We start from the raw sequence: 24,736 nt of genomic DNA, 5'->3' as shown, positions 1-24,736 counted from the left end.
GTGGGTTGTTTTCTCTGACATATACAGTTTTCTGTGAAAATAAAATAATATATTAATACATGTTTAAGTATTTCCCAAATTCGCTAACGAAGTTGCGGGGATAATGCTAGTCCTCCATAAAAGACTAAAATTTCATATGAAGATAATTTTGTACAAAATCTAGAACATATCTGATAATTATTTATTATAAGATTTTAAATGTCTCTACTAAAGAACGTTTCTAATGGTGCATAGATGTGTTTTTCATTTCTTTTTTTAATAGTTTTTCTAAATAGTTATTTTCAAAAATTTGAATACTTAGGGAAACCACTTTTTAACTCCCCGAAAAATTCACATACGACCCTAGCCTTTTAATGTTCTTATTGCGTAGCAAATATCTCCTCATATAACATATATATTATTTATTTCATTATTTCTAACTTGTGATTTTGATGTTTTCAAAACAGTGTGAAACTTGAAATTTGACTAATGCTGTTGGATAACCTGATGAAAAACCTGCAAGGTCAATAAGGGATGGAATTGTAGCGAAGCTTTCCCTTAATCCACTTGAAAAAATAGAACTAACATCTGTGATCTGCCTTAGGGGATGACAGAAAATGTTGTCAAAATAGCAAATATCCTTAATGCACAGTGGTCGTCAAGGTATTCTAATAAGGGTATGTATGACTTCATTTGTCATAAATATAAATTAAAGCTATTTTTAATTACAGGAAATCCCATATTTGCTAATTAAATTTCGAGGAATTCAATAATAAAATTTAATTTAAAGTCCAGGTAATTCGAAAAACTAAGTTCAATTTCTGAGACAAAAAGAAGTGATTCTGAAAATTATTGCTTTCCCTTAATTAAAAAAAGCATATCAAAAACAAATTAAAGAGAAGACTCGAACGAAAAAAAATAACTCCTAATCCAACTGATTTCAAATGTTATTTGAACCACTGTATTTCATTGGAATATACATATTATCGGTGAAACACCACCACTATTATTTTTATTTTTAAGGGTGAATTATAAGAAGCCCTTTCAATCATCATAACCGACGACAACAACACATATTCGTAATTATACACAATTGGAATGGAAGCAGGAACTATGCAATTTTCTGTCTTCTGTTATTAACGAAATGGAAGAGGGTGCAGTTTATGTGGGGGATGCCACTGTTAAAAGTGTAAAGGCAATGAACCCAATTTTGTGTGAGAAAATAAAAAACCAAAATCAAAACACTATGGGAAAAGGGATGAAGTGGAAGCTGGGTTAAAATTATATGCCTAAGGGGAGATATCTATAGGGTGTTAAAAAGAAAGTTTCACCAAGATAAATGTAGAGTGTATTTTTAAATGCTGGTTTTGAAAGAAAAATTATATGAGAAAGTAAAAATATTATCACGTTAGGCTAGGACATCAATAAATCTGAAATAGGCCTGATTCCGAGGTGTAGAAAATGGGGAATATGTCAAAACATGGATCTATAAAGAAATTGTCCAATAAATATATAGAACAATTAATTAATATATCGAAAAATTAATTTAATTATAAAAAAGTTCACGCCTTGAAAAATTAATTTAAAAGAGTCCACGTCTTGAAAATGTATTTAAAAAATCCCCGCCCTGAAAAATTAATTAAAACAAATCTATGCTTTGAAATTAATTAAAAGACGCCAATTTGTGGTTCATGAAAAATAATTTAAAACCAGTGAGTGGAGCAGTATAGTCGGACGGGGCCGACCATACGATACCCCACCCAACTACCACGGGACTCTAACTTTCTGCGGATGTTTCTTGCTAGCCTGAGAAATTTTTCCTGATATTTGTACCCTCTTGTCTGATTAGAAGTCAACAGCATCTCTTCCTTACACTGATATATATTCCGAATATTACTAATATTCAGTACAGCCCTTCAATTACTTGTCCAGATTCCCTTCTCCCTGAGTTGTGTTGTGGTGTTGGGCTTATAGATCAAAAAAAAATAGGTGTTCGACCTACTTCATCCCAATGTTATTATCTGATCATCACCGAAAATTATAGGCGTCGTCCTTGACCATACTTGGATCCTCATGGAAAATTTCAAAGCGATCAGTGCTATATTTCAGCCCTCTTGTGTGGTAATGGGTTACTAAATAATATCTGAAAACGTAAGCACCTGTAAATATTTAAGTGTAACTCCTACATCCGAATATATACGACAATATAACTGGTATCAATTCTCTTGTATATACTATCAACTTCTCGGGTCTATGTTCTTCAGGAGTAAATACATACGCCATAGAATACAAATTTTGTAATTTTTCACACAAAAGTCAGGGTCCATTTGACCCGCTAAATATTGACCAATCTTTATGAAAACAGGCATGTTCATTCCTTGGCCCGATACCCTACTCCATGTAAAATTTCGCGATATTTGGGCCATAATTGCGGTCTCTGGAGGTACCAGAAAATCAGACAAAAATAAAGTTTTTGGTCCATTTCATCCCCTAAATATTAACCGATCTTTACCAAAAACAATAGTGGTCTTCATTTGTCAGAACCTATACTACATGCAAAATTTCGTGATGATTGGTCCATAACTGTGACCTGTATCGTGTTTACAAATTATAATGGATAGACGGACGGACACACATGTCTAGATCGACTCAGCTAGTCGAGATATGACGATCGGTATACATAAAGGTGGGTCTAGGACCAGTGTTTCGCGGCGTTACAAACTCTTGGGGCTGCACAAAGCTATAATACCCTGACAACATAGTTGTGTAGGGTATACAAATCCATGCCTGTTGTAGATCTTTAAAAAATAATTTTAAAAGATCCACGCCTGTTGTAGTTCTTTAAAAAATAATTAAAAAACAGTGAGCGGAGCAGTATAGTCGGACGGCAAACATTCTACGGTTCTATATTCTGAGCCTGGGCAATATTTCGTGATATTTGCACCCTTTTTACCGATTATAGATCAACAACTCCACTTTCTAACCCTGGCATATTTTCCAAAATTTGTTCTTGGTCACTTTTGGTTTTGGTTGATTTGACCCTCGGAATATTGACCGATCATCATCTAAACAACCGCTCTAAGTATTTGGTCAGATCCCCTTCACCTTGTTAATTATGTTATGTTCTGCATATAATAATTGCCGCTAGAGCGACCAGAGATGGTCCGTCAGAAACAGTGACGTAAATGATATACATTTCCGACGTATAATACATACGTCAAAAACGTCGGAAACCCCCCCAAAACCATTAGGTTTCCCATTAATCAATTCGAAAATTACGCACGCTTTACTCAAATCCATATAAAATGTCAAAATTTTCTTCTCAAAAAAGTTCAGAATTTTTTATCAGCATTAGTAAGGAACAGTCAGAAGTACGTAAAAATAATATATATTCTTGAAAATAACTGTATATGGTTATAATATTGAAATAAATGACGTTTACTACATTTATTACATTTTATACAAGTATATGACGTTTTCGACGTTTACTACTTTTTGACAGTCAAAAACCTAAAAATTCGTCAAACGGACCATCCCTGAGAGCGACTAGAAAATCTGACAAAATTAAAGTTTTCGGTTCATTGCACCCTCTGAATGAAATCTCAACTTCACCGCAAAGGGTGATATTCTCCAGTGGCGCCATCTTGTGCATTTAATCATAGTAATTGTTTTATTGAGAATAGTGTAGACACAAATCTACAGTAGGTTGTGGTTTATGTCATTGATCCACATAAGAGATTTATCGTACAATTTTTCAAAGACAATAATAGAACTACCATGTAGTCTTCTATAATTCCGCAGAAGGTGTCCCGTTCACTAAAATTAATTACATCTAACTGACTAGCCAAACCATCGGATTTTTTTTAAACTTAAAATTTGATAATCAGCTGTTGAATTGGCATTGACACTTCGGAAATGTCCTCTGTCTTTGTTATTTATGATAAATTTTGTTCTTTCTGGCTTTCTTATGACACCTAATCATATACCTAATCAATAAATTCATTAAAAAATTAAGTCACCTGATAGTGACCTCCCTAACCTAACATAAAATCCTGTTAACTTCTTAGCAATAGCAAAAATAGTTATTTTTCTTTTTCTTCTTCTTCTTTCCTATACTTCTGCAATGTTTCTATGAAAATATTTTTTGTTTACCTGTTCGAACTTCCGTCCTGCCTTAACCTTATCTTATACATATATAAAAATATAATTTCATTTATCTACGAAAGCAATAGTGCCTGAATCATTCATCAATTCTAAAAATTCCCATTGTTGTTGTGGCTATGTGTCGTTTCCTTAACTCCTATATACCCTTATTAAAACTTAACGCTGCTCTTAACTTATTCCGTATACGTGGTGAGGTCCAACGTGAACCACTACTCGTACTACTGCGTCCGTTATTATCACGTAAATCATTGGGAGAGACGCCTTCGTCGACATCATCGGCCTCGGTTTTGATTTCCATTTTTTGTACAATTAATCGCAACAATTTATGCTGTTGATCCAGGATACGGGTTATTTCACGCAATTTACGACGATGCTTCTCCAGTTCGCTGTTGAGATAATCTTCACTGTTGTCGAATTGCAAATTGTCCATGGAACCTGTGGTGGAAGAAAAGAGAGAGATAATGAAAATTAGAGAGGATTTTGTAATGGAAATTGTGTTATATTCAATAATCCTAATTTCTGAATACCGATTTTTAGCCATGGAAATAATTCACCATGATCTCAGGACAGGATTGTTTGATTCCTAGAGAAACATAGAGCTAATGTATTTATGTATGTATTTATAGAAAATATTTACAGTGTAGAGAACTGATTAAATCCCAGTTTTATATGTTGCATTTTAATCAGTGTATTTTAAAAAAATTTACGTTGGGCGCCAACTTGAAAAAGAAAAAAATATTGTTGATACCCCTTAACCCCGGATATAATGGTGGCGTTCCATTCAAAATATTTTAAGGTTCATAATATTTAACGTTGGGCGCCAATTTCAATATCCATCTACTTACAATCATCAGGACCATCTACTTACAATGGAGAACCATTTCCGCAATATAAAATCAATGTAAACCAATTTGTCGATATTTATCTATGGAAATAATTCACCGGTTTATGGACTGATCACAGAAGACTTCATATAGAAAAAATCCATAGATTAAAGGTATTTTTTTCTATAGAAAATCTTTACATTCCAGAAAACAGATTAAGACCCCAGTTGTATATTTTGCATTTGGATCAATCAAATGCAGTGCATTTTAAAAATTTTACGTTGGGCGCCAGCTTAAAAAAACACATTTTTGATACCTCTTAACCCCGGATATAATGGTGGCGTTCCATTCAAAATATTGTAAGGTTCATAAAATTTCACATTGGGCGCCAGATTTTTGGAAATAAAAAAGTTCGCTTTTTATATTTTACGTTGGGCGCCAATTTCAATATCCATCTACTTATTATTATCACTGAAGGGATTGGAGAACCATGTCCGCAATGTAAAATCAAAGAAACCCAATTTGTCGATATTTATCTATGGAAATAATTCACCGATTTCAGGATTGATCACAGAAAACTTCCTATAGAAAAAATCACAGATCAAAGGTCTTATTTTTTTTATAAAAAATATTTATATTACAGAAAACAGATTAAGATCTGATTTTTTTATGCTGCATTTTAATCAAATGCAGTCTGTTTTAGAAATTTTACGTTGGGCGCCAACTTGAAGAAGAAACAATTTTTGTTGATAACTTTAACCCTGGATATAATGGTGCCGTTCCATTCAAAATATTTTAAGGTTCATAAAATTTCACGTTGGGCGCCAAATTTTTGGAAATAAAATAGTTCATTTTTTATATTTTACGTTGGGCGCCAATTTCAATATCTATCTCCTTACTATCATCAGTGAAGGGATTGGAGAACCATTTCCGCAATATAAAATCAAAGAAACCCAATTTGTCGATATTTATCTATAGACTTCCTATAGAAAAATCCAGAGAGCAAAGGTATTATTTCTCTATAGAAAATATTTACATTCCAGATTAAGATCCCAGTTGTATATGTTGCATTTTGACCAAATGCAGTGCATTTTAAAAATGCTACGTTGGGCGCCAACTTGAAAAAGAAAAAATATTGTTGATACGCCTTAAGCCCGGATATAATGGAACGGCACCCATTCAAAATATTTTAAGGTTCATAAAATTTCACGTTGGGCGCCGGATTTTTGAAAAAAAAAAAAATAGTTCACTTTTTTATATTTTACGTTGGACGCCAATTTCAATATCCAAGAGGATCGGTATTTTAACATTTGCCATCTACTTACTATCATCAGTGAAGGGATTGGAGAACCATTTCCGCAATATAAAATCAAAGAAACCTAACTTGCCTCTCGAGAGAATTTTTAATGGAAATTGTGTTATATTGGTGTTAACTTCAATTATCCTAATTCCTGAGCACCGATTTTTAGCTATGGAAATAATTTACCACGGTCTCAGATTCCTGGGGAAATAAATGCATAGAGCAAAGGTCTTATTTTTTCTATAGAAAATATTTAAAAATACAGTGCATTTTAAAAACTTTACATTTTACGTTGGGCGCCAACTTGAAAAAGAATAAAAATATTGTTGATACCCCTTAACCCCGGATATAATGGTGCCGTTCCATTCAAAATATTTTAAGGTTCATAAAATTTCACATTGGGCGCCAGATTTTTGGAAATAGAAAAGTTCACTTTTTTATATTTTACGTTGGGCACCAATTTCAATATCCAACAAGATCGGGATTTTAACATTTGCCATCTACTTACTATCATCAGTGAAGGGATTGGAGAACCATTTCCGCAATATAAAATCAAAGAAACCCAATTTGCCTTTCGTTTCATTCGGATATTCGATTAATTCCATTTTATCGATTTTCTGCAGCCAGCGTTTGGGTAATTTTCGTTCCAATTCGGTGTGTAGTACCACCTAAAGAAAATCGAATTGAAATTAGGGAAATAATTTGAAAATTAATTTTGGATTTTCTTCATTTAATTTCAGTGCTTGGATACTAACCTGCATTGCCAAACGTTTCAATTGGGCATTCCGACGCACCGACTCAATATCGCCGACAGCCAAACCGATGAGTAAATTCATGAGCAATATGGGCATTAAAATCATAAAGATGCCTGGTGGAGAAAAAAATTAAAAAAAAATATTTCAGATTCATTTTTTTGGAGGCTAGAAGCCAACCTTGCAAATTTTTCTATTCGGATATCCTTTCTAAAATTCTGTTATTCTGATACTTACCCAATATTAAAAATGATGTAACCGGAACCTTTAGCTGTTCCCGATAATAGGTATTGACATACGTGCCGACAAAATCCAATTCGCCCAGCATCATTGAGAATGTTCTCAGCAGGGACATGGGGATATTGGAAAAACTCAAATGATTCGGTTGCGGGTCGACAATCTGAAAAAGGGGGAAAATATTTTAGTTAGAGCTCAAAAAAATCCCCTTCCATCCCAACCTACCTTCGATAACAAAATATAAAAGGCCAAACCAAATGCTATTATCAATATTGAGAATACCAGCAAAACTTTGATAAGGGTCTGTAAGATCTCCAAGAACATGACCACATAGATGCCAACCTAAACAAAAAATTCAAAATAGGGAATTTAATTTTTAAGGTAATAAAATTTATTTTAATCCTCCCCACCTGATCGAATCGCTGCAAAAACAGCAGCAAACGAAACCACGAAAAGAATACCGATATCGATGCGGCCGAATAGTGTACATTCGTAATGCCACTGTCCGATTTGAAAATCGGCAATATCATAATCAATGTTGATATGTAGAGGATCCATTGGATGATGTTAATGGTTTCCAAAAAATAGTGCAGACGCTGCTGGTAGATTTGAAAGAGGTCTTTTAGAGAGAAGCCGATAATATAGGCTATAATGACGAATGCACAAAATACAATTGCCGGCGAATGTTCGATACTCTCATAGCAATCCTCGTACCAGCTATCGTTTGAGGGTCTGCCGGTAAAGGAAACGGAGCAGCTGTTGAGAGAAGAAGATGGGTGAGAAATGTATAAATTATAGAGAATATTTATTTTAGAGATACTCACTTATATGTACTGTAATTGTAACCCTCACTGGCGGGACGATTTTGCACCTTAACCCCGTTCATCATCAACGACGAATAGATCGTGACAAATAGCAAGAATATCGAGTAGATCAACAAATTGGCCAGGTGAACATATTTCCCATAAGAATTCCATTTCATTTGCAAATATTTTTGACTTAGTGGATGGGCCAGAAGTTCGACACGTCCATGATTTACCATGGTCTAAATAGGAATAAGGATAAAACATTAATAATAAATAATTTTTTTAATTTTTAGATGTTTTTTTAAAAAATATTTTTTGGTTCACACAAGGCGTGAATTTTTTAAAGATTATTTTTTGGAACAACCAACAAGGCGTGGATTTTTATACCCTCCACCATAGTATGGAGGGTATATTAATTTTGTCATTCCCTTTGTAACTCATCGAAATATTCTTTTCCGATCCTATAAAGTATATATATTCTTGATCAGGTAAAATTCTAAGACGATCTAGGCATGTCCGTCTGTTGTAATCACGCTATCTTCTGAAGGAATTGAGATAGGGTGCTGAAATTTTGCATAGGTTTGTTTTTTGTCTGCAGGCATGTCAATTTCGAAGATGGGATATATCGGTCCACGTTTAGACATAGCTCCCATATAACGGTACCCCCAATTTTCGGTATTTTGCGGTTCTTGAGCGCGTTTTTCATCCGAATTCGCTGAAATTTGGTACATTGGGTTCCTATTGGGTACTAAATGTCTCCACAAAAAAATTATAAATATAGGTTCACTTTTTCTGGTAGCCCCCATAAAACGGTACCTCCTAATTTTCAATATTTTAGGGGTTTTGATTGTATTTTTCCAACGAATTGGCTGTAATTTAGTATTTTGAGTTCTTATGTGAATATAGGTTCATTATTATGAATATAGGTCCATTTTTTTGGATAGCCCCCATAGAAGAGTACCCTCATTTGTATACCCTTCACCACAATGTGGTACAGGGTATTATGTCATTGTGCATATGTTTGTAACAGGAAAAAGGAAACGAGATAGACACATGGTTCCTTTTGAGAATATGCATAGAATCACTTTCTAAGTCGATTTATGCATGACCGTCAGTCGGTCCGTCCGTCCGTCTGTAGATGTTAAATTGTAAACAAAGTACAGGTCGGACTTTTGATCCGATTTGGATGAAATTTATTTTCGTCCGATTTAAAGTAAATGGGCACCAAAGTCCCTATATATCTTTCGATTTGCAGGAAATTCGGCATAGAGTACTGAAGTAGGTCCAGAATCATGTGTGCCAAGTTTCGAGTAAATCGGTTCAGATTTAGATATAGCTTCCATATATAGTTTTGTCCGATTTTATGAAAATTGTGCACCAAAGTCCTTATATATCTTTCGATTTGCACGAAATTTAGCACAACGTACTGAATTAAGCCTAGAATGATGTGTGCTAAGTTTCGAGAAAATCGGTTCAGATTTAGATATAACTCCCATATATATTATCGCCCGATTTAAGGTAAATGGGGCACCAAATTCCCTATATATCCTTCGATTTGCACGAAATTTGGAATAGTGTACTGAATGAAGTATATAGTGATGTGTGTTAAATTTCGTGAAAATCGGTTCAGATTTAGATAAAGCTCCCATATATATTTTCGCCCGATTTTTGGTAAATGGTGCACCAATGTCCCTATATATCCTTCGATTTGCACGAAATTTGGCATAGGGTACTGAATTAAGTCTAGAACCATGTGTGTTAAATTTTGTGAAAATCGGTTCAGATTTAGATATAGCTCCCACATATATTTTCGCCCTATTTTAGATAAATGGTGTACAAAAGTCCCTATATATCCTTAGATTTGCACGAATTTGACATAGCGTACTGAATTGAGTCTAGAGTGATGTGTGGTAAGTTTCGGGAAAATCGGTTCAGATTTAGATATAGCTCCCATATATATTTTTGTCCGATTTTATGTAAATAGTGTACCAAAGTCCCTATATATCCTTCGATTTGCACGAAATTTGGTATAGCGTACTGAATGAAGTCTATAGTGATGTGTGTTAAATTTCGTGAAAATCGGTTCAGATTTACATATAGCTCTCATATATATTTTCGCCCGATTTTAGGTAAATGGGGCACCAAAGTCACTATATATCCTTCGATTTGCACGAAATTTGGCATAGCGTACTGAATTGAGTCTAGAGTGATGTGTGGTAAGTTTCGGGAAAATCGGTTCAGATTTAGATATAGCTCCCATATATATTTTCGCCGTTTTGTTGAAATTTGTGCAGATGCAGCCATAGCTTCCATACATATTTCGAACGGGTGCCTAATTGAAATTAAATTTTTAACAGTGCGCCGTACCAAATAACGTGTATCAATTTTGCTATAAATCGATTTCCATAAATTTGTCTCATGGTACGCAGACGACTCTAAGTCTGCACGAATGAAATTAAATGTATATATATATATATATACATAGGTTGCAGAAAGGCATGAGTAGGGAACAGTGAAATGCAATTGTAAGGATGCCCAGTCCGACTTTACTACTTTCCTTACTGGTTTAAAGATTGTTTTTTGGAAAGGCGGATTTTTTTAAAATTATGGACTAAATTCCCGCAAAGATGTTTTTCATCCTTGAGAACTAAAAATATTAAAATATCGTGACTTTGGTGGCAAATATGTTGTTAGGGAAACTCAAAAATTACAAAAATTGGGATTTGTCAGAACATGAACCAAAAATAGGAATTTTTCTTAAAAAAATATTTTCCGGTTTAAATTTTTATTTCTTTGTTATTTTAATAACAGTTAATAATCCGGGCGATAATGAATCCTCCACCACAAGAAAAGAAGATGGAATACCACATACATATGTACATAATGCACACATATACAACAAACATCGAAACGACCATCGAATAAATGAAAATGTTTGCAAACATCATTGGATTACTGCCACTCAATTTTGAATGCGAAGAGGGTGGCCATTGATGCTGGTCAAGAAAAGGTTCTGTTCAAGAGGTTACTGTTTATCCAAGTGAGTGGTGGCCACCGAATGAATGAATGAAGATGATGGTACATAACCGAACTCTTCTTGTTCGTTTGTTTGCTTCAAATGCACACACACACATCCAATGACCGAAGGCAATCATCGCCAAGTTATGGCATGGCTACTTCTTTGCTCTCTCGATTTAGGTGTCATCGAGGGGGACTTGGCTGCAATTGTCCGACATCCCGAAAAATGTCTGTGAAAGTTGTTATAGTATCACCACTTTACATAGAAACTTGTGTCGGATTTTTTTTTCTTCGCAATAAATGTTATTATCTAACATCAACTATATTTGTGTATGCATACTTATAGTTTTGAGTGTATGCATTTGTGGTGGGGTTCTTTTTTTCTCTGCTTTCACTAGGGAAATGTTTTAAATTTTTTTTTGGTTGGTCATTTCTTTGAAGGACATACTTGAAAGTTATGACATTTTGGGCAGAATTGAGGCCAAGAAATGGTTTCAGTTTCTGGAGAAGTTCGCCGAGGCTAGGGAGAGGTTTCGTTTGTGTCAAATACGACAAGAACAGAAATGTATTTTTTTTTTTGAAGACTTGTTGAGAACTTTACTTTACATATGAAAACCAGTAAGGAAAGTAGTAAAGTCGGACTGGGCCGACTGTATGATACCCTTCACCACTTGGGTATATTGTACATATGTATCCTTACAATAGTATGAACATACTCATGTCTTTCTGCAACCTATGATAAATTTAATTTCATTCGGGCAGATTTAGAGTCGTCTGCGTACCATGTGACAAATTTATGGAAAACGATTTATAGCAAAATTGATACACACTGATCCCGTACGCCGCACTGTTAAAAATTTAATCTCAATCAGCCACCCGTTCGAAATACATATGGAAGCTATGGCTGCATCTGCACAAATTTCAACAAAACATAATAACGCCATTAAAGTCTCAATTCGATACGTTGTGTAAAATTTTATGTTAATCGGACAAACAATAGGAATTTGGTGCACCATTTATGTAAAATCGGACGAAGCTATATCCAAATCTGTATGGATCTTCAGGAAACTTAGCACACATCATTCTAGACTCAATTCAGTACGCTATGTCAAATTTTGTGCAAATCGAAGAATATATAGGGTCTTTGGTGCACCATTTATATTAAATCGCACGAAAATATATATGGGAGCTATATCTAAATATGAACCGATCTTCACCAAACTTAACACACTTCATTCTATTCTTAATTCAGTACGCTGTGCAAAATTTCGTGCAAATCGAATGATTTTCAGGGACTTTGGTGCACCATTTATATTAAATCGGACGAAAATATATAAGATAGCTATATCTAAATCTGAACCGATTTTCACGAAACTTATCACATATCATTCTAGACTCAATTCAGTATGCTGTGCTAAATTTCGTGCAAATCGAAAGATATTTAGGGACTTTGGTGCACCATTTACCTTAAATCGGACAACTATATATGGGAGCTATATCTAAATCTGAACTGATTTTCACGTAACTTAGCACACATCATTATAGGCTTTATTCAGTATGCTGTGCCCAATTTCGTGCCAATCGAAAGATATTTAAGGTCTTTGATACATTATTTACCTCAAATCGGACGAATATATATATGAGAGCTATATCTAAATATGAAATGATCTTCACCAAACTTAGCACACATCATTCTAGACTTTATTCAGTACGCTGTGCCAAATTTAGTGCAAATCGAAAGATATTTAGGGACTTTGGTGCGCAATTTGCCCTTAATCGGACGAAAATATATATGGGAGCTATATTTAAATCTGAACCGATTTTTCCCAATTTCAATAGGGTTTGTCCTTGGGCCAAATAAATGAGCTGTGCCAAATTTCATCCAATTTGGATTATGAATGCGACCCGTACTTTGTGCACAATTTAACACCAACAGACGGACGGACATGCATAAATCGACTCAGACGCCTCTTTTGGACCTTTGAAAAATTTGTTTAATAAATCCACGCCTCTTTTGGACCTTTAAAAAATTTGTTTAACAAATCCACGCCTCTTTAGGTCCTTTGAAAAATATTCTTTAATAAATCCACGCCTCTTTTGGTCCTTTGAAAAATATTCTTTAATAAATCCACGCCTTGATTGGTCCTTTGAAAAATATTGTTTAATAAATCCACGCCTTGATTGGTCCTTTGAAAAATATTCTTTAATAAATCCACGCCTCAGTTTGAAAAATATTCTTTAATAAATCCACGCCTCAGTTGGCCTTTGAAAAATATTCTTTAATAAATCCACGCCTCAGGTGGCCCTTGAAAAATCTTCTTTAATAAATCCACGCCTCTTTTGTAGGTCCTTTAAAAAATCCACGCCTTTGAAAATTATGCTGTAATAATTTTACTTATTTTGGATAGCAGATCCTTTGAAAAATATTTTTTCTCAGCCCCTTAATTTTTAGATATTTTTTATTTAAAAAAAATCGGAACTTACATTTAAGGCCGGCAATGGTATGGCATTTTCACCGCTTTTCTCATCCGTTTTGTCATACATGAAAGGACATTGCAGGAAAGAAAATGAATACTTAATCTGTAAAGATAAAGAAAAAGACAAATGATTACAAAAAGGAATATAAAAAAGTCTCAACTAAAAAAAAGAGCTGAAATATTGAAAAATTGCATTCTCTAATGGTGTGGCAGGGCATGGGTCCAAGTGATAATAAATGGGGGTGTAGTTAGGAGGAGGAATAAGGAAAGGATTTTTTTGTTTGGTTAAATTAAATTATGTAGGATTAAATTATTTAAGATTAGAATTTTCAATGGATTTTATTTGATTTAAAAAATATGCTCGCACACACACATACATAGGTATGTGTGTGTGCCATGTGTGTGAATGTTCTTTAAGAATTGCTTTTTATTACTTACATAAAAACTTTTCGAATCCTTTTTACAGTTAGCCTTGGTAATGCATTTATCCTGCACAGCCTCAAATACCTTGGGCATCGATGCTATCAATGCCAGGGTCACGCACGGATGCTTGTCCGACTTCAATGCCATCACCTCATTGGCACGTTCCTCATGGGTGACCATGGCCAGTGCCGCCTCCGGATATTTATAGTAAATGGCATAATCGATGGCACTCAGATCCATGCGATTGTAGAGCAGTTTACAGTTCATCGAGAGTAATACTGAAATGGCCCGGGGCTTGTTTTCCATGGTGGCCAGGTGGAGGGCGGTGTTCTGGAGAGGGGACATTTATTATTTTTTTTTTATAAAAAGAAAGAAGAGATTCTCACTTACCCCATCCTTATCCTCCTGATCCAGCAAATGAGAATGCACCGAATGCAAGAGGCCAATTGTCTCAGTATAACCCGACATGGCAGCCAACTGCAAAGGATTCCGACCATTATGATCCTTGTGCAGCAAAGCACCACGATTCAGCAGCAGTTGTACCACCCTAGTATGACCCTGTTGCGAAGCAATATGCAACGGAGTCAAACCCTCACCATCACTCTCATTAATGATAAACGAGCCCTTTTCCGAATCCAGTAACTGCTTGACCGTATTATAGCGACCATAGCGCGCCGCAAAATGTAACGGACTCTCATTGTTATTGTTCTTTAGATTTATACAGGCACCCAGACGTATTAGATTTTCCAGTGATCTGATGTGACCATCCCGACTGGCATAGTGCAGTGGCGAACACCCTGTATTGTCCTTTTCGTTAAGTAACTGTTCCAATTGAGCTTGAGACTGGGTCTTACAAACTTCCTCGGCGAATTCCTGCAGACGACCACCATTCATGATGACCAGGTGGAGCACATTACGCGAACAGGCATCCTTAATGCTGATATTCGCTCCAAGGCGTATAAGGACGTGTACGGTTTTCCAACCGGCCCGTGAAGCGGCCAACATTAAAGGTGAGCGATGCTCCTTGTCCAGAGCATTGATATCGGCTCCCTCTTTAACCAGATATTCCACAATATCGGGATGATCGAACATTGAGGCACAATGTAGCGGTGTCATTTTTTGGACATCTGTGCGGCTGAGACAGACCGCTTTCTCTTCGGGTTGCATGAAGAACATCAGTTTGACAATTTCAATGGCACCCTGGAAATGAATTAGGAGCGGATGATACTTATTAGATTTTTTCCATGAATAGTTTTTTAAAGGGCCAAAAGAGTCGTGGACTAACTAAAAAATATTTTCAAATGATCTACAGAGACGTGGATTTAATAAAAAATATTTTTTAAAGGACCTACAGAGGCGAAGATTTATTAAAGAATATTTTTCAAAGGCCAACTGAGGCGTGGATTTATTAAAGAATATTTTTCAAGGGCCAACTGAGGCGTGGATTTATTAAATAATATTTTTCAAGGGCCAACTGAGGCGTGGATTTATTAAAGAAAAATTTTCAAAGGACCAATCAAGGCGTGGACTTATTAAAGGAATATTTTTCAAAGGACCAATCAAGGCGTGGACTTATTAAAGAATATTTTTCAAAGGACCAATCAAGGCGTGGATTTATTAAAGAATATTTTTCAAAGGACCAATCAAGGCGTGGATTTATTAAAGAATATTTTTCAAAGGACCAATCAAGGCGTGGATTTATTAAAGAATATTTTTCAAAGGACCAATCAAGGCGTTTTTAACGAATATTTTTTTAAGGCCTATACAAGGCGTGGATTTTTTAAGAATATTTTTCAAGGGCCAACTGAGGCGTGGATTTATTAAAGAATATTTTTCAAAGGCCAACTGAGACGTGGATTTATTAAAGAATATTTTTCAAAGGCCAACTGAGGCGTGGATTTATTAAAGAATATTTTTCAAAGGACCAATCAAGGCGTGAATTTTTTAAAAGAATATTTTTTCCAAGGACCAAGGACCAATCAAGGCGTGGATTTTTTAAAACTTACTATTTTTCAAGGACCAATCAAGACATGGATTTTTTTAAAGAATATTTTTTCAAGGACCAATCAAGGTGTGGACTTATTAAAGAATATTTTTCAAAGGACCAATCAAGGCGTGGACTTTTGATTTTTTTTTTTATTTAAATTTCAACAACAAAAAATAAGCTGCACATCAGAGAACGGATATCATCTCCAAATAAAAATAAATGGAATTCCTGAAAAAATAACAACAACAATGGATTTTATTGTAACCACAACAACACCTGATTTGTTGGCAAGTTTAATTTATTTTCTGATGTTGTTGTTGATTTCTTTCCTCCGCCCCGGTAACCGCACACATTATTTTCAAAGCAGCTTTGCCAAAGCTTATTATTCGATTTTCGTATGTTGGAGACAAAGCAAATGTCGTGGGCCTGCTAAATATTTTACTAACCTCATTTATTTTGGATAATAATGTAAGAAATGTGATTTTGGATATTTTTTTTCAATTTCACAGGAATTTACTATGCCATTTGGTGGAAAAATGCTGAAAAAGTGGTTGTCAGGACATTTTTTTCAGAAGTTGGAGTTGGAGAGATAACATAAGAAAAAAAATATATCAAAGGAACTTTTGTAGATGGAAGAGTTTTTCAAGGAGCATTGGCGTGGATTTGTAAGGACCAACCAAGGTGTGGATATTTTAAAACATATTTTTTTAAGGGCCAACCAAGGCGTGGATCTTAAAAAAAAATATTTTTAAGGACCAACCAAGCCGTGGATTTAAAAAAAATATTTTTCAACGACCAATTAAGGCGGGGACTATTTAGAGGACCAACCAAGGCGTGGATTTTTTAAGGACCAACCAAGGCATGGACTTTTTAGAAAAATTAATTTTTCAAGGACCATCCGAGGAGTGTAGTTTTTACTAAAGGTGGAAAAAATTAAGGATTTTTTTTTAAAGACTACAGACGTGGAAATTACAGAAAAAAATTAAGGATTATTTTTTAGGACTACAGGCGTGGATTGTACGGAAAAAATTAAGGATTAATTTTCAAGGACAACAGTGTATTTTTAAGGGAGAAATTTTAAGGATTATTTTTCAAGGCCTGGATTTAAAGGATTATTTTTCAAGGACTACAGGCGTGGATTTTTAAAGATTATCTTTCAAGGACTGCTAGCGTGGATTTTTAAAGATTATCTTTCAAGGACTGCTAGCGTGGATTTTTAAGGACTGCTGGCGTTTTTAAGGATTATTTTTCAAGGACTACAGATCTGGTGAATGTGAAGGGACTATTTATACCCTTCACCACACTATGGTGCAGGTTATTATGGCTTTGTGCATATGTTTGTAACCGGCAAAAGCAATCGAGATAGACCCATGGTTCCTTTTGAGAATATGCATAGAATCACTTTCTGGGTCGATTTATGCATGTCCGTCCGTCTGTTGGTGTTAAATTGTAAACAACGTGCACGTCGCATTTATGATTCGAATTGGATGAAATTTGGCACAGCTCATTTATTTGGCCCAAGGACGAACCCTACTGAAATTGGGAAAAATCGGTTCAGATTTAGATATAGCGGCCATATATATTTTCGTTCGATTTAATGTAAATGGTTCACCAAAGCCCTTTTATATTTTCGATTTGCACGAAATTTGGCAGATCGTACTGAATTAAGCCAAGAACGGCGTGTGTTAAACTTCGTGAAAATCGGTTCAGATTTAGATATAGCTCCCATATATAGTTTCGTCCGATTTAAGGTAAATGGTGTTCCAATGTCCCTATATATATTTCGATTTGCACGAAATTTGGCATAGCGTACTGAATTGAGTATAGAATGATGAGTGGTGAGTTTCGGGAAAATAGGTTGAGATTTAGATATAGCTCCTATATACATTTTCGTTCGGTTGAGATTTAGATATAGCTCCCATATACATTTTCGTCCGATTTTAGGTAAATAGTGCACCAAAGTCCCTATATATCCTTCGATTTGCACGAAATTTGGCATAGCGTACTGAATTAAATCTAGAACGACGTGTGTTAAATTTCGTGAAAATTGGTTCAGATTTAGATATAGCTCCCATATATATTTTCGTCCGATTTAAGGTAAATGGTGCACTAATGTCCCTAAATATCTTTCGATTTGCACGATATCTGGCACAGCATAATGAAATAGGTTTGGAATGATGTGTGATAAGTTTCCTGAAAATCGGTTCAGATTTAGATATAGCTCCCATATATATATTTTCGTCCGATTTTAGGTAAATAGGACACCAAAGTCCCTATATATCTTTCGATTTGCACGAAATTTGGTATAGCGCACTGAATTGAGTATAGAATGATGAGTGGTGAGTTTCGGGAAAATCGGTTCAGATATAGATATAGCTCCCATATATATTTTCGTCCGATTTTAGGTAAATATTGCATCAAAGTCCCTATATATCCTAGAATTTCGAACGGGTGTTTGATTGAAATTAAATTTTTAACAGTGTGGCGTACCGAATAACGTGTATCAATTTTGCTATAAATTGTTTCCCATAAATTTTTCCCATGGTATGGAGACTACTCTAAATCTGTCCGAATGATATTAAATTTATCAGAGGTTGCAGGAAGACAAGAGTATGTTGCTTTGCAGGGAACATTGACATGTAATTGTAAGGATACATATGTACAATATGTCCGACTTTACTACTTTCCTTACAGGTTTTCAAGATTATTGTTCAAGGACTACAGCTGTGAATTTTTAAGTATTATTTTTCAAGGACTTCTGGAGTTCTTTTTTAAGGATGATATTAAATTTATCAGAGGTTGCAGAAAGACATGAGTATGTTCCTTTGCAGGGAACATTGGCATGCAATTGTAAGGATACATATGTACAATAGACCCAAATTGGTGAAGGGTATCATATAGTCGGCCCCGCCCGACTTCACTACTTTCCTTACAGGTTTTCAAGATTATTGTTCAAAGGATTACAGTCGTGAATTTTTTAGTATTATTTTTCAAGGACTTCTGGAGTTGTTTCTTAAGGATTCTTTTTCAAAGAGTATAGACTTGAATTTGTTGAGTACGATTTTCAAGGGCTAGAGGATTTATTTTTCTATGAGAAAAAAATTTTTCTAGTGCTAGGTAATTTTTTTCAAAAACTGTTATTGCAATAGAATCCGATTTTTTAGAGGACTATTCATACTTAAATATTATTTTTTATATTTGTTTTAATTAAAATTTTATTAATTTTGTTTTTTTTTTGTTATTTGAATTTTTACTCACCTGTGCACAGGCCAAGTGGACCGGCGTTGACAAGTCATGCTGCTGCGTTGAGATTTTCGCTCCCGACTTCAGACACAATTTCACCGCCTTGATATCACCACCATGGACAGCCGAATGCAGGGGAACATTTCCCTCCGAGTCGTAAAATGAAATCATTTCCTCGCGTGGGCAATTTCGTTGTTCACCCCACTAATCGAACAGCCGGAAACGATGGAGGAAGAAATTATAAAAAGGGTTATGTTGTTATTTATGAAACATTTTTTCCAAAAAATTAATTAATTAAATACTTGTTATGTTAAATATTTCACAAATTCCTAATGTGAGTGGGGTGGGGGGTATATCTAAGGACACAATATTTGCTAATAACATAAATAATTACGATGGGAGTTGCTACTTGTTTTGGGGCGGTTTGTTGGGGATATACCAGACATATTTCGACACTCAGTCAATCAGACAGTTATTGCAGGTGCAACATTGAGACAAAAAACAATTGCTGACACGATGTTCTTAAGGGGTTCCAAGTCTTCTTCACACTCTGTTGATGGCGATGTAAGGGTTGAGTCTATCCATGGCGCCCAACACATGACCTTTGCTAACAACTGATTGCCTATTGATTGTTGTGTCTAAAGATTTTGAAATTATTTCTATTTAAAGCAATTTCGTAGTTAGTTTAAACACAAAATTGTTTTACAGCTTCCCTTTTGTTCGAAATTCTTCTACCAGCATAATTGAATTACTTGGCAAGAATTGTTCAGGAATTGTTGAACAATTTACTCCCCCGCAATTTAGGCCACATTATTTTATCATCGTTTTATTGAAAAGTCGAATAATGTTTTGCTAAGCAATTTTTCAAAAAATAAACTACAGAATAATGATGGCTCAAGGATACACAGTAATTTGGGGGAGGGAGAGTGAGAGCGAGAGGGAATATGGGAATGATGGTATGTGTCGTGTGCATGTGTGTGAGTGTGTTGCGGTTTTCCTAAAAAAACATTTAGTAAACATGAGGTTTATTAAAATAGCATGTATTAGGGTTCTGCTCATATAAAAGAACAAAAAAATCTATCGAAGATTTCATAGAGATTTTCTGTAGGATTTACATTGCAAGGACTATAGGTGGGGGACTTTGTACGATTTTTTTGAGAATCTCTTAAAGCAAACTAAAGGTGCTCAGAATCCACATTCCGTGGGACATTTTTTCAGGTTCATCAATTCATGTCCTCTTGAAGGTCAAAGATTATCATTTAAGGATATCCTTTTTAAGGATATTTTTGTAGGAGACCAAGTAATCTGTATTTCCTGAAATGTGATATAAGGACTTCAATTGAAGTTATCACTTGAGCTGTTGCTAAACTACAAAAAAAATAACAATTTCCAAAATATGTTTGATTTCACGTTAAGCCATCATAAAACATATTATCAGATGTTATCCTTCATCTCCTTCTGCCTGTTTAAGCTTTATGTATCCGGCCAAGTCAAAATGAGCATCTTTTGTAGTTCGTTCGGAAAATTGATAAGACGTCAAAGTCGAATATGACAGGAAACTTTAAGAGTGCAAACATACACATGGACGCACACACACACACCCAGGGACGTGTTGAATATTCAACAGCTTTAATTGACCTTATTGTGCCCTTGGGCCATACACATTACAGGATGATAGCATGTTCCATATGACTTAGGCACATCTTGGTGGTATCGCCACCATTAGTCAAGTGGGTCAATAATCCATTTGGACTGTTGGCCTCTGGTGTTTCTTAACGAGTTGATTGTTTTATTAAATTCATATTAAATCGGAAACAAAAAACCTATTGTAGAGGAGAACAAAATAAGGACGGTTGATATTAAGTCAAGTTGGAGCGTCTAAGGTCATCCATAAAACAAAATTGTTTTTTAAGGATTTATTTTTAGGCTATGGATTTTTAAAGGATTTATTTTTTAAGGATATAGCGTGGATTTTTAAAGGATTTAATTCTTCAAGGACCATTTTTTAAAGAATTTACTTCTTCAAGGACCATTAAGGCGTGGATTTTTAAAGGATTTAATTCTTCAAGGACCATTAAGGCGTGGATTTTTAAAGGATTTATTTTTTAAGGATATAGGCCTGGATTTTTAAAGAACTTATTTTTTAAGGATATAGGCGTGAATTTTTAAAGGATTTATTTTTTAAGGATATAGGCGTGGATTTTTAAAGGATTTATTTTTTAAGGATATAGGCGTGGATTTTTAAAGGATTTATTTTTTAAGGATATAGGCGTGGATTTTTAAAGGATTTATTTTTTAAGGATATAGGCGTGGATTTCTAAGATATTTATTTTTTAAGGATATAGGCGTGGATTTTTAAAGGATTTACTTTTTAAAGGATTTATTTTTTAAGGATATAGGCGTGGATTTTTAAAGGATTTATTTTTTAAAGATATAGGCGTGGATTTTTAAAGGATTTATTTTTTAAGGATATAGGCGTGGATTTTTAAAGGATTTATTTTTTAAGGATATAGGCGTGGATTTTTAAAGGATTTATTTTTTAAGGATATAGGCGTGGATTTTAAAAGGATTTATTTTTTAAGGATATAGGCGTGGATTTTTAAAGGATTTACTTCTTCAAGGACCATTAAGGCGTGGAAAAGGATTTATAGGTGTGGATTTGTTAAGGCGTGGATTTTTAAAGGATTTCCGTTTTCAAGGATCATTAAGGCGTGGATTTTTAAAGGATTTCCGTTTTCAAGGATCATTAAGGCGTGGATTTTTAAACGATTTCCGTTTTCAAGGATCATAAAGGCGTGGATTTTTAAAGGATTTCCGTTTTCAAGGATCATAAAGGCGTGGATTTTTAAAGGATTTCCGTCTTCAAGGATCATTAAGGCGTGGATTTTTAAAGGATTTCCGTTTTCAAGGATCATTAAGGCTTGGATTTTTAAAGAATTTCCGTTTTCAAGGATCATTAAGGCTTGGATTTTTAAAGGGTTTCCGTTTTCAAGGATCATTAGGGCTTGGATTTTTAAAGGATTTCTTTTTCGTTTTCCTATTAAGGCATAGGTTTTTAAAGGATTTACTTTTTCAAGGACCATATTTAAAACCTATTAAGGCATAGGTTTTTAAAGGATTTTTAAAGGATTTTTAAAAGGTTTTTTTTACATCTGTTAAATGGATGGGATTATTTAAGAACTTATTTTTCAGGTGTGGATTTTTAAAGGATTATTATTTTCAAAGGACTTTAAGGCTTGGATTTGTTTTTCATGGCGAAAAATGTTTAAGGAAAGATTTCCCGATTTTTTGAGGACTTATTTGTCACATGTGTTAAGGATTTTTTCAATGATAATAGGCGACATTTTTATATCCTACACAACTATGTTGTCAGGGTATTATAGCTTTGTTCAGCCCCAAGAGTTTGTAACGCTGCGAAATATTGGTCCTAGACCCACCTTTACGTATAGCGATCGTCATATCTCGACTAGCTGAGTCGATCTAGACCTGTGTGTCCGTCCGTCTGTCCATTATAATTTGTAAACACGATACAGGCCACAGTTATGTGCTAATCTTCACGAAATTTTCCATATAGGATGGGTTCTGCCCAATTAAGAACCCTATTGTTTTTGGTAAAAATCTGTTAATATTTAGGGAATGAAATGGACCAAAAACTTTATTTTTGTCTAATTTTCTGGTCGCGCTATAAGCCGCAATTATGGCCCAAACATTGCGAATTTACATGCAGAAGGGGATAGGACCAAAGAATAAGCATGCCTGTCGGTCAATATTTAGCGGGTCAAATATACCCTGACTTTTGTGTGAAAAATGACAAAATTTGTATTCCAAATCGTTTACATTTACACCAGAAGAACACAGACCCGAGAAGTTGATAGTATATCCAAGAGGAGTGGTTGACCATTAAATTGATACCAATTTTATTGTCGTATGTGCTCGAATGTGGGAGTTACACTTAAATATTTACAGGTGCTTACGTATTCATATGTTATTTAGTAACCCATTACCACACTAGAGAGCGAAAATATAGCGCTGATCGCTTTGAAATGTTCATTGAGGATCCAGGTATGGTCAAGGACAACGCCTATAATGCTCGGTCATCATCAGATAATAATATTGGGATAAAGTAGACCGAAAACTTTATTTTTTGTGTTTTTTTTCGAGTCGATCTATAGGTCACAATAGAAAGCCGAACATCACAACACAACCCACGTTGAAGGGAATCTGGACAAGTAATTAGAAGGGCTGTACTGAATATTGGAAGACAGAGGGTACAACTATCATGAAATATTACCCAGGTTCGGAAAAAAAAATCCGCAGGAATATATTTTTAAGGACTATGCTGGATTTTGTGAGGAATAATTTGAACGGACTGGGCGTGTCTATTTTAAGAATTTGTTCAAGGACTAGGAGAGGATTTTTAAAGTATTTTTTTCAAAGACTGGGCGTTTATTTTTTCTTCAAGGATTAAAGGATATTATTTGCAAGGACGTGCATTTGTATGGATTTCCTTTTTTAAAGACTATAATTTGTTAAGATTTATTTTTGGAAAGGAATAGGTTTAGATTTTTATTAGAGTTTTTTTTTTCTATGACTCGGAGACATTTTTAAGGTATGATGTTTAAAGGACATTTTTCGTGACACGCCCTTTTTTAATTTCTTTGGTATTTATTTCATTTTTTCAATCACGTGCCTTCTTGTAAACCTTACATAAGGATTACCGTTCATATCCTTTTTGTAGCAGACATTACCAAATATTTGTCGCATACACACACATACATACATATGTAACTAAACCCATTTTCATTAGATTATCCTTAAATTCTTTTATCACCATGCCAAAATCAATACTAATGTGATAATTCTCAGAAAGAAAAAAAAACAAACACAGCAATAAAGGACGAAATGAAAGAAAGGATAACAAATATCCGATTTGTTGTCATGTTAGGTATTTGTTTATGTTGTAACCTTTGTTCTCGGCATGTTGTCACGGGTAATTTACAAAAATATGTCTTCGATTTTGCTTACAATAACAAAAAAGGCAATGTAAAAAAATACATGTTACAGTGGTCGGCATATAGAAAAGGAGTGAATTTTTTAAAGAAATATTGGTCCTAGACCCACCTTTAAGTATACCGATCGTCAAGGACCAACAAAGGCGAGTCATTTTTAAAGAATATTTTTTCAAGGACCAAGCTTGGATTTTTTAAATATTTTGTCAATAGACCAACAGGGGCGTAGATTTTTTATTAATATTTTTCAAAGGATTAACAGAAGCGTCGATTTTTTCAGAAACTTGGATTTTGAAAGGATTATTTTTTTTTTTAATTTTATTATTCATTATCTTTCTTACTATTTCGTTTTACCCGTTTTATTTTATTAATCCCATGTCAGTATTATTTTTGTTGTTGTTTTTTGTGTTTGCAATTTTTTTTTATGTGTGTTCCATTTTTTTTGGTATTTGTTGTTTTTGGTTTGGTACTTGCCTGTAAAAAGACCTCCATAGTTTTCGAGCTGGCATTTTTGGCC

The 24,736-nt window shown here is 34.6% G+C and overlaps 1 protein-coding gene across 1 annotated transcript; it reads right to left on the bottom strand.

Annotated features, from left to right (window-relative positions):
- Nucleotides 1–4,279: 4,279 nt before the first annotated feature.
- Nucleotides 4,280–24,729, bottom strand: LOC133322496 (transient receptor potential cation channel subfamily A member 1; the record flags this gene model as incomplete). Its single annotated transcript, XM_061531485.1, has 12 exons — nucleotides 4,280–4,578; nucleotides 6,776–6,935; nucleotides 7,023–7,135; nucleotides 7,257–7,419; nucleotides 7,482–7,598; nucleotides 7,667–8,012; nucleotides 8,081–8,301; nucleotides 13,565–13,660; nucleotides 13,996–14,310; nucleotides 14,371–15,180; nucleotides 19,226–19,414; nucleotides 24,694–24,729. Coding segments are annotated over 12 exons (2,865 nt in total), but the record flags the coding sequence as incomplete, so codon positions are not given.
- Nucleotides 24,730–24,736: the final 7 nt, after the last annotated feature.

This window comes from Musca vetustissima, unplaced genomic scaffold (assembly GCF_032173495.1).
Source record: "Musca vetustissima isolate MV318-11 ecotype Yass unplaced genomic scaffold, APGP_CSIRO_Mvet_v1 utg451, whole genome shotgun sequence".
In the NCBI taxonomy this organism is placed as follows: Eukaryota; Metazoa; Arthropoda; class Insecta; order Diptera; family Muscidae; genus Musca; species Musca vetustissima.
The sequence above is the reverse complement of the archived record's forward strand: the minus strand, read 5'-3'. Positions and strand labels throughout refer to the sequence as shown.